The sequence below is a fragment of the Lithobates pipiens genome, unplaced genomic scaffold, assembly GCF_037356315.1.
Source record: "Lithobates pipiens isolate NorthernLeopardFrog02 unplaced genomic scaffold, aLitPip1_a1.2 Scaffold_10, whole genome shotgun sequence".
NCBI classification, from domain to species: Eukaryota; Metazoa; Chordata; class Amphibia; order Anura; family Ranidae; genus Lithobates; species Lithobates pipiens.
The window spans coordinates 20,180,198-20,193,381 of record NW_027507686.1 but is presented as its reverse complement, the minus strand read 5'-3'; the positions used below and the strand labels follow the sequence as shown (position 1 = coordinate 20,193,381).

The 13,184-nt window shown below is 48.9% G+C and overlaps 1 protein-coding gene and 1 non-coding gene across 2 annotated transcripts in view; both read right to left on the bottom strand.

Annotated features, from left to right (window-relative positions):
* AP1G1 (adaptor related protein complex 1 subunit gamma 1) overlaps positions 1-13,184 on the bottom strand; it is a 93,348-nt gene that overhangs the window by 16,570 nt on the left and 63,594 nt on the right. Inside the window, exons 14-18 of the mRNA XM_077452247.1 lie at positions 10,739-10,861; positions 6,851-6,940; positions 6,648-6,775; positions 2,516-2,620; positions 2,281-2,422 (exon numbers count right to left, since the gene is read on the bottom strand). Of these exons, the coding sequence (XP_077308373.1) occupies positions 2,281-2,422; positions 2,516-2,620; positions 6,648-6,775; positions 6,851-6,940; positions 10,739-10,861 (588 nt within the window). The remainder of the gene's footprint in view (positions 1-2,280; positions 2,423-2,515; positions 2,621-6,647; positions 6,776-6,850; positions 6,941-10,738; positions 10,862-13,184) is intronic.
* On the bottom strand, positions 4,917-4,993 carry LOC143956537 (small nucleolar RNA SNORD71). The gene has a single exon (XR_013269946.1). It is a non-coding gene; the product is annotated as a small nucleolar RNA SNORD71 (small nucleolar RNA).

The following is a 13,184-nucleotide window of genomic DNA, read 5'->3' as shown; positions in this document are numbered from 1 at the left end:
AACCGCCCCCCCCCCCCCCCCGTGGTTCCAGACGCTGGGAGGAACCGCGCCCCCCGTGGTTCCAGACGCTGGGAGGAACCGCGCCCCCCGTGGTTCCAGACGCTGGGAGGAACCGCGCCCCCCGTGGTTCCAGACGCTGGGAGGAACCGCGCCCCCCGTGGTTCCAGACGCTGGGAGGAACCGCGCCCCCCCCCCCCCCCGTGGTTCCAGACGCTGGGAGGAACCGCGCCCCCCCGTGGTTCCAGACGCTGGGAGGAACCGCGCCCCCCCCCCCCGTGGTTCCAGACGCTGGGAGGAACCGCGCCCCCCCCGTGGTTCCAGACGCTGGGATGAACCGTGCCCCCCCCCCGTGGTTCCAGACGCTGGGAGGAACCGTGCCCCCCCCCCGTGGTTCCAGACGCTGGGAGGAACTGCGCCCCCCCCCCCGTCCTTTCAGACGCTGGGAGGAACTGCGCCCCCCCCCGTGCTTTCAGACGCTGGGAGGAACCGTGCCCCCCCCCCGTGGCTCCAGACGCTGGGAGGAACCGCGCACCCCCCCCCCCCCGTGGTTCCAGACGCTGGGAGGAACCGCGCCCCCCCCCCCCCCCCGTGGTTCCAGACGCTAGGAGGAACCGCGCCCCCCCCGTGGTTCCAGACGCTGGGAGGAACCGCGCCCCCCCCGTGGTTCCAGACGCTGGGAGGAACTGCGCCCCCCCATCCTTTCAGACGCTGGGAGGAACTGCGCCCCCCCCCGTCCTTTCAGACGCTGGGAGGAACTGCGCCCCCCCCCCCGTCCTTTCAGACGCTGGGAGGAACTGCGCCCCCCCCCCGTCCTTTCAGACGCTGGGAGGAACTGCGCCCCCCCCGTCCTTTCAGACGCTGGGAGGAACTGCGCCCCCCCATCCTTTCAGACGCTGGGAGGAACTGCGCCCCCCCCCGTCCTTTCAGACGCTGGGAGGAACTGCGCCCCCCCCCCCGTCCTTTCAGACGCTGGGAGGAACTGCGCCCCCCCGTCCTTTCAGACGCTGGGAGGAACTGCGCCCCCCCCCCGTCCTTTCAGACGCTGGGAGGAACCGCGCCCCCCCCCCCGTCCTTTCAGACGCTGGGAGGAACCGCGCCCCCCCCCCCCCCGTCGTTACAGACGCTGGGAGGAACCGCGCCCCCTCATTCAAGTTGGTAGTAGGAATTGTGCCCCATTTGTTTGCATCATTAGGCAGAATTGAGCCCCATCGGTGTCATTGGGAGGAGTTGTGCACCCATCATGGACGTCATTGGGCCCAACTGTTGGTGTCATTGTAAGAAATTGTACCTTATTCACTGGTCTCAGTGGGGAGAAATTATGCCCTATTGTTGGCATCAATAGATAAAATTAGGGATGAGCCAGTACCGAGTGTTTTCACAAGTAAAACGCTCCCGATACCCAAAACTAATACTTTGCGGTGTGATTTGCACCCATACAAAATAAATGGGTGCAAATTGCACTGCAAAGAATGGTATGCAATTTGAACATGAATGCGGTGCAATTCCTGTCTGAATCGCATGAGGCTTCCAGCAGCGCTCCTGTGAACCCAGACTGAAATCGCTATGACAAGCCTGGGTCCACACAAGAGCAGTGGGGAAACCACATGCAATTTGGACAGGAATCACACTGCATTTCTGTTCAAATCATATGTGATTTTTTGCAGTGCAATTTGCGCCCATTCATTTTGAATGGGCACAAATCGCACAACAAAGGATCGGCACTTGCTATCGCCGAGTACTTGACTGATAAAAAAAAAAAAAAAAAAAAAAAAAAAACGGGCATCGTTCCAACCCTAGGTTAAACAGTGCCACAAGGGCCAGATAAAAGCAAGCTAAGTGCTGCAGTTTGGAGACCACTGCAGTATACAGCGCTGTGTTCTGGCAGTAACGCCGGAACTCCCCATTCCACTACCAGAACAAACTATAGTTGGGCTAGCTCTCTTGAAAGAATACCAAGCTTCCTCCGATTAGCTGAGGTGGAGAGGCAGATGGATGTCACAATCTTCACCTTAGCCAATCAGAGGAAGCCTTGTACTCATTCACAGAATACAAAAGTTCCCTGTGAGCAGCTCTCTGCCCAACTCAACTTTTTTTGGGAAGCAGGACAGGAAGTTCCCACCCCACTATTGGAACGCAGAGCTGTATACTGTATGAAGCTGACACAATACACAGTGTTTATACAGTGTTCCCAGCCGCTGAATCGGTTAATAAAGTAAATAGTTTGTTTAGTCCAGCAAACTGTTTTAAAATCATTTCAACCTGGAGTTGTGCTCCAGTTACCTGGCTAATTGGTTGCTGAGTGGGTGGGATTGGTTTGGTGTCTATTATTCCAGGTTCAGCCTCGCCATTAGTTTGCGCTAGGTCTGTTGGCCCATTGGTCATTGACTTCTCCATTATAGGCATTCTTTCCAGCAGTGCAGACCTGAAAAACAGCAAGGGACCAGAACAAGCTTCAGAGTTTCATGGACAGCAATGACCATTGTCATCTAGGAGTGCGGTCCGGTGTACCCCTCACCTCATGTGGTCATACTTCTTGAACAAAGCGTTATATTCTACAGCCCTTTGTTGCAGCTCCACATCAATGCTGCTTCCATAAATAGAGACAACCTTCTTTATACGGCTGCAAAGATAAGACAGTTCAGGTAAGGTAGGAAAAAAGGAAGCAAAGTCTCAAATTGTCTTAAAAGGTGATTGTGAAGCTTTATTTTGAACAACAACATGTTATACTTGCCTGCTCTGTGTAATTGTTTTGCACAGAGAAGCCCCCAATCCTCCTTCTCGGGTCCCCCGCAGGTGCTTCTGGCTCCTCTCTACCCAGGTGCCCACCATAGCAAGCCACTTGCTATGGGGGCACTCATGCAGGCTCGCTCCCAAGCCAGCTCTGTGCGTCCACAGACACGCAAAGCTTGGCTCGGCCCCACCCCCCGCTCCCTCCTCACTGGTTGTGACTGACAGTAGCAGGAGCTGAGCCTCTGTTCGAGCCTATGAGGTGGCAGAGAGCAGAGATCGAGATCAGGCTCAGGTAAGTATAAAAAGAAGGGCTGGGGAGATGAGAGGAGGGCTGGGGAGATGAGAGGAGGGCTGGGGAGATGAGAGGAGAGGAGAAGAGAGGAGAACAGAGGAAGGGAGAGGAGAGGAAAGGAGGGCTGGGGACGGCCTGCAATCAAGTTTTTACCTTTAAACTACTTTTCACACTGAGCTGCCCGTCCAGTCGCACTAAAGCCCGCTCGTTTTAGCGCCATTTAAGCAGTGCTTTTGCGCCACTAGCGGGGCACTTTTTACCCCAAAAAAAGGTTAGAGAGTCAAATTTTGCAGCTTTTTTAAAAATCACATTTCAGGCCGGGTGTTTTTTTTGGAAGCGCTCTCAACCCACCCCAAAGATGCCGTTTACATGACTTTTCAGAACGTCTAGCAAGCACATCGCCCCAGGATGAAAAGACACACTGGAATGAATGGGAAGCGGTTTGCAGAGGCTATTTCTAGCGCTAAGTGCCTGAAAAATGCCTCAAAGTGAAAGGGGTCTAATGTAGAGAATATGTTAAGGTAAAAAAAACAAGCCTGTAGAGAACTACTTTAAAAAGATTTCTAACGATCATGCAAAAATATTAAAGTAATAGTAAAGGTGTTTTTTGAATTTATACTTGCAGGTAAGCCTATAAAAAGGATTACATGTAGGTCTAGTAAAGGTCTCCTAAACATGTACAGTTTAGGAGAAATTTACCGGCGCATATGTGCTACGCTATCAATAGATCATGTGCCTTTCATTGAGACAGGCGTGCAGGGGTCGTGACTCGGCCAATCAGATGACAGCAGCTTGTGAACACGGAAGAGCAGATGAAGATGGAAGCCCTGTCAGCAATGAGGGCTTCATTTTCAGGCAAGTCTTTCATAATGACATTAATTTGCAGGGATAAGCATGTGCTGTGATGTCTTCTGATGACTTGACCAGATTAGTTTTAGAACAAGTTTACTTTAAAGCTAAATTCAAGCAATTCAACCTTTTTTTGTCAAAAGTGCAGGCACGCTATGAGTGAAGTCCAAGGAAGTGCATGACATCTCCTGAATTTATGTCTATTATTTATATCTGAAAGATTTATGGCTCTGCCAGAGTACACACAGACACGTGGGGCGCACAGAGCAGCTATGCCTGCCCCTCCCCTCTGCTGCCCATTCAGAGAAGACTTTGTATTTTTTGAATGACTTCATATAATACAAAAGTTTCTGTGATTTGTCAGGAAGCGGGGCAGGGGTGGGCATACCAGCTGCACCAACTCTAAAGTTGAAGATGCTGAGACCTGAAGGATTAGTCGGGGTCCCTGAAATACAGCCATAGAGCGCTTGGAATGAGAAGGGTTTTATGAACACTGTAAGAGTGCAAGTCTTACAGCTGAACTTCGGGGGAAATTAGAAAACGACCCTTTCAGTGGGGCTCCCCCGCACTGCAAGGGTTGAAGCTGAATTCTAAGAATTCAGACATTTTGCTAAAACAGCATGCATACCAAGAGTTGAGCCTAACAAGCCGCCTGCCACCTCATAGACTTTTCTCTATTATTCACATATGACAAATTTATTGCTCCAGGAAGAGAACTTCTGGAGCTCCAAAGCTGCTCGCTGTGGTCTCAGTTCCATCAAGAGCAGAGTCGCTGAAACTGCTATGCCCGCCCCTCCTTCTGCCCATTCACTGTAGCCTTTGTATTATGTGAACTCAATCACAAATGAGCTGGGATGACCATTTACAGCAGGGATATGCAATTAGCAGACCTCCAGCTGTTGCAAAACTACAAGTCCCATCATTCCTCTGCCTCTGGGTGTCATTCTTGGGGCTGTCAGTCTTGCTATGCTTCATGGGACTTGTAGTTCTGCAGCAGCTGGAGGTCCGCCAATTGCATATGCCCGATTTACAGTATTCTAAGACTCGGCTGTTGTCAGTTTATTGAAGATCAGCACAGCGAGTCAGCCGATGGATCACTCAGTAATCATCATTCAACAATCCCGAGGGGCCTGTGCATGAAACAGAATTAAAGGAGTTGTAAAGGCAGAAGTTTTTTTTTTTTTTTTTATCTTTATGCATTATATGCATTAAGATAAGCCCCCCTAATACTTACCTGTGCCCCATTTCTGTCCAGCGATGTCCAAGAGTCCCTCGGCTGTCCGAGACTCTCCCTCCTGATTGGCTGAGACACAGCAGCAGCAGCAATTTACTACTGCTTTAAGAGTCATAAATCACAAATAAGTAGAGCTGGGTGATTATCTCCAATCAAAAAAATAAAAATAAAATAAACTCGATTCACGATTCGAATCGAGTTTTTTTTTTTTTTTTTTACACCGCGCCGGAGTTTTTAGGCGAGGCCGCGGCCTTGGCCTAATCCGCAGCGTCCAGCCTCGCGGGCTAAGCCAAAGCCACGACCTCGCCTAAAATCTTTCCCGCAGCTCCTCAGGACCGGCGCGGTGTCAGCACCAGTCGTGGTGAAAAAAAAAAAAATCTAGAAAATCAATTTTCTGAAAATTTGAATCAAATTGACTATTCAACTCGATTCAAATCGATTTTTTTTTCCCCAGCCCTACAAATAAATCACCTATATACATATATACTGCACTTGGATTGTACTGCACCGGATTTCCTGTACTGTGAACAGCAGGTTTGCCAACACTGTTCATGTATCTGAACTCTTAAAGATGAGCTGAACTATAGAAGCTGTGACAAAAAATGCAGGCAGAGAGAAAAAGGACTGGTCACCAGTAGTGCTTGTGGTCTCCCTACAGCAGATATCCCCAACCCCCCCCCCCAATTACGCACTGCATCTGTGAAGATGCAACCATCTTATTGGAGGTGGGGCTTTTCCTTCTTTACGTCAGAGTCGGCAGCAAGAAGGCAGGAGAATAGTTAGCAGAACTGCAGTTCCATCAATAAATCTCACTCCAAATCGCCTAAGACTAGCAGTCAGAAACATCCCAGATCACGCATATCTAGCTATGAGGTTGTAGTCACAGGAGTGCCAAGGCACCCCTTCACATACCAGGAAGTGTACTGCTATTTTGCATGAAGAATTTGGTTCCAGTTCCCCAATCAGCTCTACGGCCAGGCGGTGGGCCGGGAGAGCCATGGAAGGCAGCGCAGGGGTTGTTGGGTATGAGGCGTCCACTCACGCTGCTTGTAAAAGAAATCCAGTGGCTAATTAGCCACTAAGATTGGCGTTACATGAAAGTCTACCACCGGCTGAAAAACACAATACTGGGATGAGGACTGCAGCAGCAGGCATCATCCCAGCAGAACCAAAGTCCAGCGACGTAGCGGTATGTCGCTGAACAGCGAGTGGTTAAACACAAATCATTTCTGGATGTTCCCTACAACGTAGCAAGTTTTCAGTTTCTGTGTTCAGGTCCACTTTAAGAGATGTCCCCACCCACCGCCCAAGCAAGACTAATAAAATCAGTTGGGGAGACTGGTAAAAGTTAGTTGCTGTGACGGACCAGCTCTGCACCAACCAGTGGAGGTCTAGCAAAGGGTACAGCCACATGAGGAGCAATTTTCTCCAATCTGCTCCAGATGACATCTGAACACACAGCACTTTTGTCAGCCTGCAGACGACCCCCTAAAAATATAAAACACACAAAACTGTTTTTCGCATTTGGACACCAGTACCTACTTGACAGTGTTATTGAACCTAGTTGAGTTTTTCATGATGGCTGTCAGAGCAAAGCCTCGTGTAACAGATGCTGACATGTTGGAAATCAGAACACTTTCTAGAATATCCAAAACCTCATCCTCTGTGACCTAGATATAGATAAAATGTATCAAGTAATGCCACGATTGTCAGTTTTCACCTTTCGCTATGTGATGCTGTCCTACCTGAATGGGCTCCTCCTCTTCACATTGGCCAGATATTAGCAGGTCTCCATATTCTCCAATGCACCAGGAGGCGACCTGGACCATCGGTTGCTGTGGGACAACAATTGCATTACATTTCATATACAACTGCTGGAGAACAGCACCATCAAGTGGACACACTGAATACTACATGTAATAAAAGTATAATCTAAATCAGGGATCTCAAAACTTTCTAAACAAAGGGCCAGTTTATGGTCTTTTCAGACTTTAGGGGGGCTGGACGTTGATGTCAGTGGGGAGGAATAGTGGCCAGTCATTGGCGTCAGTGGGGAGGAATAGTGGCCAGTCATTGGCGTCAGTGGGGAGGAATAGTGGCCAGTCATTGGCGTCAGTGGGGAGGAATAGTGGCCAGTCATTGGCGTCAGTGGGGAGGAATAGTGGCCAGTCATTGGCGTCAGTGGGGAGGAATAGTGGCCAGTCATTGGCGTCAGTGGGGAGGAATAGTGGCCAGTCATTGGCGTCAGTGGGGAGGAATAGTGGCCAGTCATTGGCGTCAGTGGGGAGGAATAGTGGCCAGTCATTGGCGTCAGTGGGGAGGAATAGTGGCCAGTCATTGGCGTCAGTGGGGAGGAATAGTGGCCAGTCATTGGCGTCAGTGGGGAGGAATAGTGGCCAGTCATTGGCGTCAGTGGGGAGGAATAGTGGCCAGTCATTGGCGTCAGTGGGGAGGAATAGTGGCCAGTCATTGGCGTCAGTGGGGAGGAATAGTGGCCAGTCATTGGCGTCAGTGGGGAGGAATAGTGGCCAGTCATTGGCGTCAGTGGGGAGGAATAGTGGCCAGTCATTGGCGTCAGTGGGGAGGAATAGTGGCCAGTCATTGGCGTCAGTGGGGAGGAATAGTGGCCAGTCATTGGCGTCAGTGGGGAGGAATAGTGGCCAGTCATTGGCGTCAGTGGGGAGGAATAGTGGCCAGTCATTGGCGTCAGTGGGGAGGAATAGTGGCCAGTCATTGGCGTCAGTGGGGAGGAATAGTGGCCAGTCATTGGCGTCAGTGGGGAGGAATAGTGGCCAGTCATTGGCGTCAGTGGGGAGGAATAGTGGCCAGTCATTGGCGTCAGTGGGGAGGAATAGTGGCCAGTCATTGGCGTCAGTGGGGAGGAATAGTGGCCAGTCATTGGCGTCAGTGGGGAGGAATAGTGGCCAGTCATTGGCGTCAGTGGGGAGGAATAGTGGCCAGTCATTGGCGTCAGTGGGGAGGAATAGTGCCCAGTCATTGGCGTCAGTGGGGAGGAATAGTGCCCAGTCATTGGCGTCAGTGGGGAGGAATAGTGCCCAGTCATTGGCGTCAGTGGGGAGGAATAGTGCCCCATCATTGGCGTCATTGGGGAGGAATAGTGCCCCATCATTGGTGTCATTGGGGAGGAATAGTGCCCCATCATTGGTGTCATTGGGGAGGAATAGTGCCCCATCATTGGTGTCAGTGGGGAGGAATAGTGCCCCATCATTGGTGCCCCATCATTGGTGTCAGTGGGTGGAATGGTGCCCCATCATTGGTGTCATTGGGGAGGAATAGTGCCCCATCATTGGTGTCAGTGGGGAGGAATAGTGCCCCATCATTGGTGTCAGTGGGGAGGAATAGTGCCCCATCATTGGTGTCAGTGGGGAGGAATGGTGCCCCATCATTGGTGTCAGTGGGTGGAATGGTGCCCCATCATTGGTGTCAGTGGGTGGAATGGTGCCCCATCATTGGTGTCAGTGGGTGGAATGGTGCCCCACTATTTGAGATCAATGGGAAGAATAGTCCCCCATCATTGGCATCAGTGGAAGGAGTAGTGTCCCATTATTGGCATCAGTGGGAGGAATAGTCCCCCACTACTGGTATCAGTGGAATAGTGTCCCATTATAGTCATCAGTGAGATGAATAGTCCCTCATCATTGGTATCAGTGGGAGGAGTATTGTCCCACCATTGGTGTCAGTGGGAAGAATAGTGTCTCATAGTTCTCAGTGGGAGGAATAGTCCCCCATCATTGGTGTCAGTGGAAGGAATAATGTCCCATTATTGGTATCAGTGGGAAAAAAATAGTCCTCCATCATTGGTATCAGTGGGAGAAATATAGTGTCCCAACATTGGTGTCAGTGGGAGTAATTCTGCCCCATCACTGGTGTTAGTAGCTGGAATAGGGTCTTGTATCAGTGAGTGGAGCTTTGCTCCAAGGGCTGGATAAACGCAAGTAAAGGGTGGTATCTGGCCCCCAGGCCACAGTTTGGAGACCTCTGAGCTAAATGAATCAACAGATATGCATCAGAGTAAGCAACCCATGTTTTATGGCCGTTATGTCCATCCAAGTTCAATTCCAACACGGAATAGCATCCTTACACCTGCACAGCACCCAGGAACCCCACTTAGAAAACCATAAGATACAGTGTTGCAGTTAAAAAGAAAAGCATGTGCATAAGCATGGGCTACAATGTCTTCTGATGGCTTGACCAGTTTAATTATATAACAAGTTTACTTTAAAGCTAAATTCCAGTAATTCAGCCTTTTTTGTACAAAGTGCAGGCACACCAAGTCCAAGGAAGTGCATGCATCTCCTGAACTTATCTCTATTATTTATATCTGATAGGTTTATGGCTCTGCCAAAGCACACACTGAAACTTGGGGCAGTGAGATAGGAGAGAGAGGCACACAAAGCAGCTATACCTACCCCTCCCCCCTCTGCTGCCCATTCAGAGAAACCTTTGTATTTTGTGAATGCGTTAGTATAATACAAAGGCTTCTGTGACTGGTCAGGAGGCAAGGAGGGGTGGGCATAACAGCTGCGCCGACTCTAAAGTTGAAGATGCTGAGACCGAAAGGATCAGTCGGGGTCCCTGAAAGGGTTTAATACTGTGTAAGAGTGGAAGTCATACAGCTGAACGACGGGGAAATTAGAAAATTACCTTCTCAGTGGGGCGCCCCCGCACTGCAAGGGTCAAAGCTGAATTCCAAGAATTTAGTTATTTTGCTAAAACAGCATGCGTACCAAGAGTTGAGTACAACGAGCCGCCTGCCACCTCGTAAACTTTTCTCTATTATTGACATCTGACAAATTTATTGCTCCAGGAAGAGAACTTCTGTAGCTCCAAAGCTGCTCGCTGTGGGTCTCGGTTCCTTCAAGAGCAGAGTCACTGGAACTGCTATGCCCGCCCCTCCTCCTGCCCATTCACTGAAGCCTTTGTATTATGTAAACTCAATCCCAAATGAACTGGGGTGACCATTTACAGTATTCTAAGACCCGGGTGTTGTCAGTTTATTGAAGATCAGCACAGCGAGTCAGCCGATGGATCACTCAGTAATCATCATTCAACAATCCTGGGGCCTGTGCATGTAACAGAATTAAAGGGGTTGTAAAGACAAAAGTGTTTCTTTTATCTTCATGCATTCTATGCATGAAGATAAAAAGGGCTTCTATGTGTAGCAGCCTCCCTCAACCCCATTTCTCTCCAGTGATGTCAAGTCCCTTGGCCGTCTGAGAGTCTCCCCCTCCTGATTGGCTGACTTTGTCTCGGCCAATCAGGAGAGAGGCTGAACGGCAGCTCTGTGTCTGAATGGATACACGGAGCTACCGCTCGGATGCCCGGGGGGCAAAAACTGGGCCAAGAAAAAAAATTAAATAAGTAAAAACAAATAAAAATAAATCCATAAACAAATAGGCCTATTTGTGTAGGGGGGTGGGGGCAGAAGGGTCAAGAGGACGAACGTTGACTTGAAGGGTGAAAATTGGCTTTTAAGAAAAAAATTGTACACAGTGGGGCATGATGTCAAAACATAATGAAAAGTTGGCTTATTAGAGCCTAATAAACTTTATTCCTGATAGACTTTAAAATGAATTGCGAGTACCAAGCGATTAGCCGTTAGCCTAGTTTACCTGGGAGATGTCATCCAGAATGGCCTTGTAGAGCTTCTGTACAGTATATTCATGCATCTCTGCGCTATTCGTGATCAGTTGAATGAGATTAGGAACGGCGTCATCCCGTACGTAGCTTCCAGCCTAGAAAAGCACAAAAAAGGGAAAAAAATTTTTTTAAATCAGAAGAAGGACAGACCAAACCTGGGCAACACAGGCCTTGTACAATTACTGCCTCCTTCAACTCCAGCCTTTAAATATTCAATATAAAATGTAGAGGTCGACCGATATATCGGCCGATATTTGCCGTTTTTTAAATAATCGGCATCGGCCGATTGTGTTAATAAAAAGCCGATTCTACAGCGGGACTTTGAAATGACTTCTGTAAGAAGTCAGTGTGAGTTGTCTGAGTCCTCATAGCAACACTTTCCTCCACTCTGGGCAGACTGCCAAGAAAAGAACTAAATGATACAATGTTTACACTGAATGAATGAAGTCATCTCTGTGTATAGAAGTTCTCAGTTTAACCATTTAAAGACTAAATCTTTTCTGACACTTGTTGCTTACAAGTAAAAATCCTGTATTTTCTGCCAGAAAATCACTTAGACCCCCCCAAAAATTATATATATATTTTTAGCAGAGATCCTAGGGAATAAAATAGCGGTTGTTGCAATATTTTATGTCACACGGCATTTGCACAGAGGTCTTTCAAATGCATTTTTTTGGGAAAAAAATACACCATTTAAAAAATAAAAATAAAATAAAAACAGTAAAGTTAGCCCATTTTTTTTTTTTGTCCAAAAGTTTTGACTACCTGTTTTTATTTAATATATAGGTTTTTTGTTTTTTTTAATCTAGATCATACATACAAGTAAACTGATTGGAGGTTTGTTTTGTTTAATAAATGTTTAAAGCGGGAGTCCGCCGGGAATCCGCGTTTTTTTTTTTTTTTTTTTTTTAAAGCCAGCAGCTACAAATACTGCAGCTGCTGACTTTTAAAATAATGACACTTACCTGTCCAGGGCGCCCGCGATGTCGGCACCCGAAGCCGATCTCTAGATCGACACTCGAGTGCTGCCGCCGCCGCCATCTTGGGTATGGGAATCAGGAAATTGAGCCTTTCGGCTTAATTTCCCGGTTCCCTACTGCGCATGCGTGAGCCGCGCTGCGCAATGAGGACGGTCCCCGCTGCCTCTGGGATCAGTGTGTTTCCCAGCATGCAGCGGGGCACTTGCGGAAGGGGGCGGGCACTTGTGGAAAGGGGCGTAATGTACGCCCCTTTCCGCAGAGAGCTAGCCCGGAAGTGGGTGCAGTTACCTGGATTATCCAGGTAACTGCACCCCCCTCCCCCCTGAAAGGTGCCAATTGTGGCGCCGGAGGGGGGGAGGGTTCCGATGAGCGGAAGGTCCATTTTAGGGTGGACCTCCGCTTTAAGTGTAAGAAATTTTCTGTATCACTTATGAAGGCCGCTTTCACACTGGAGTGGGCAGACGTTGATGGTAAAACGCAAGTTTTAGCGGCTCTTTACCATCATTTTAGCGGTGCTATTTGGCTGCTAGTGGGGCACATATAACCCAGCTAGCGGCCAAGGAAGAGGTTAAATGCGCCCATGAAGCACCGCTGCCAAATCGCATTGCATGCGCTTCGGCAGTGGTGCCCATTCATATCAATGGGCAGGAGTGGTGGAGGAGCGGTATACACCACTCCAAACGTGCTGCTTGCAGGACTTTTTTTTTTTTTAAGATCCTGCCAGCGCATCTCCTCAGTGTGAAAGCGCTCTGTCTTTCACACAGACTGCAGGGGAGCCATTTTGCAGGCACTTTACAGGCGCTATTTTTAGCCCAAAAGCGCCTTAAAAACGCCCCAGTGGGAAAGGTGTGTTAGATCAAGGGGGATTAAAAATAAATAAATAAAATAAAATCGGCCTAACATATCGGCCCAAAAAAAAAATCGGCATCAAATATCGGCTATCGGCCGCCATGATTTCTAAATATCGGCATCGGCCAGAGAAAAACCCATATCGGTCGACCTCTAATAAAATGTATATATTTTACCAAGATGATACCTTTAGTGGTCGACCTCCATCACTGCCCCAAAAGGGCTTTTCATTTTATATCAGTCAGAGATAAACGCACCATGGCAGGTTAGACACTAGGGTCAATTTGATAAACCATCGGACCTGGCAGTATGTTTTGGGGTTGTAGAAGGGCACATCGGAAAACCTTGGCAGAAACTGTTTAACAGAAAAGTTGAGGATTTTTTTTATTGTTTTAACCACTTGCCGACCGGCTCCTGTACATATACATCGGCACTTTGAAGAGGGATATCTCGGTAAACGGCAGCAGCTGCTGCCCCAACCGAGATGTCCATCTTTTCAGGGGCCGGTCGCGTTTACGATAATCGTGATCTGTGGCGGATTCGCCGCGAGATCACAGTTATTGGCAGCGGGAGAGGGGGGGCCCCTCCC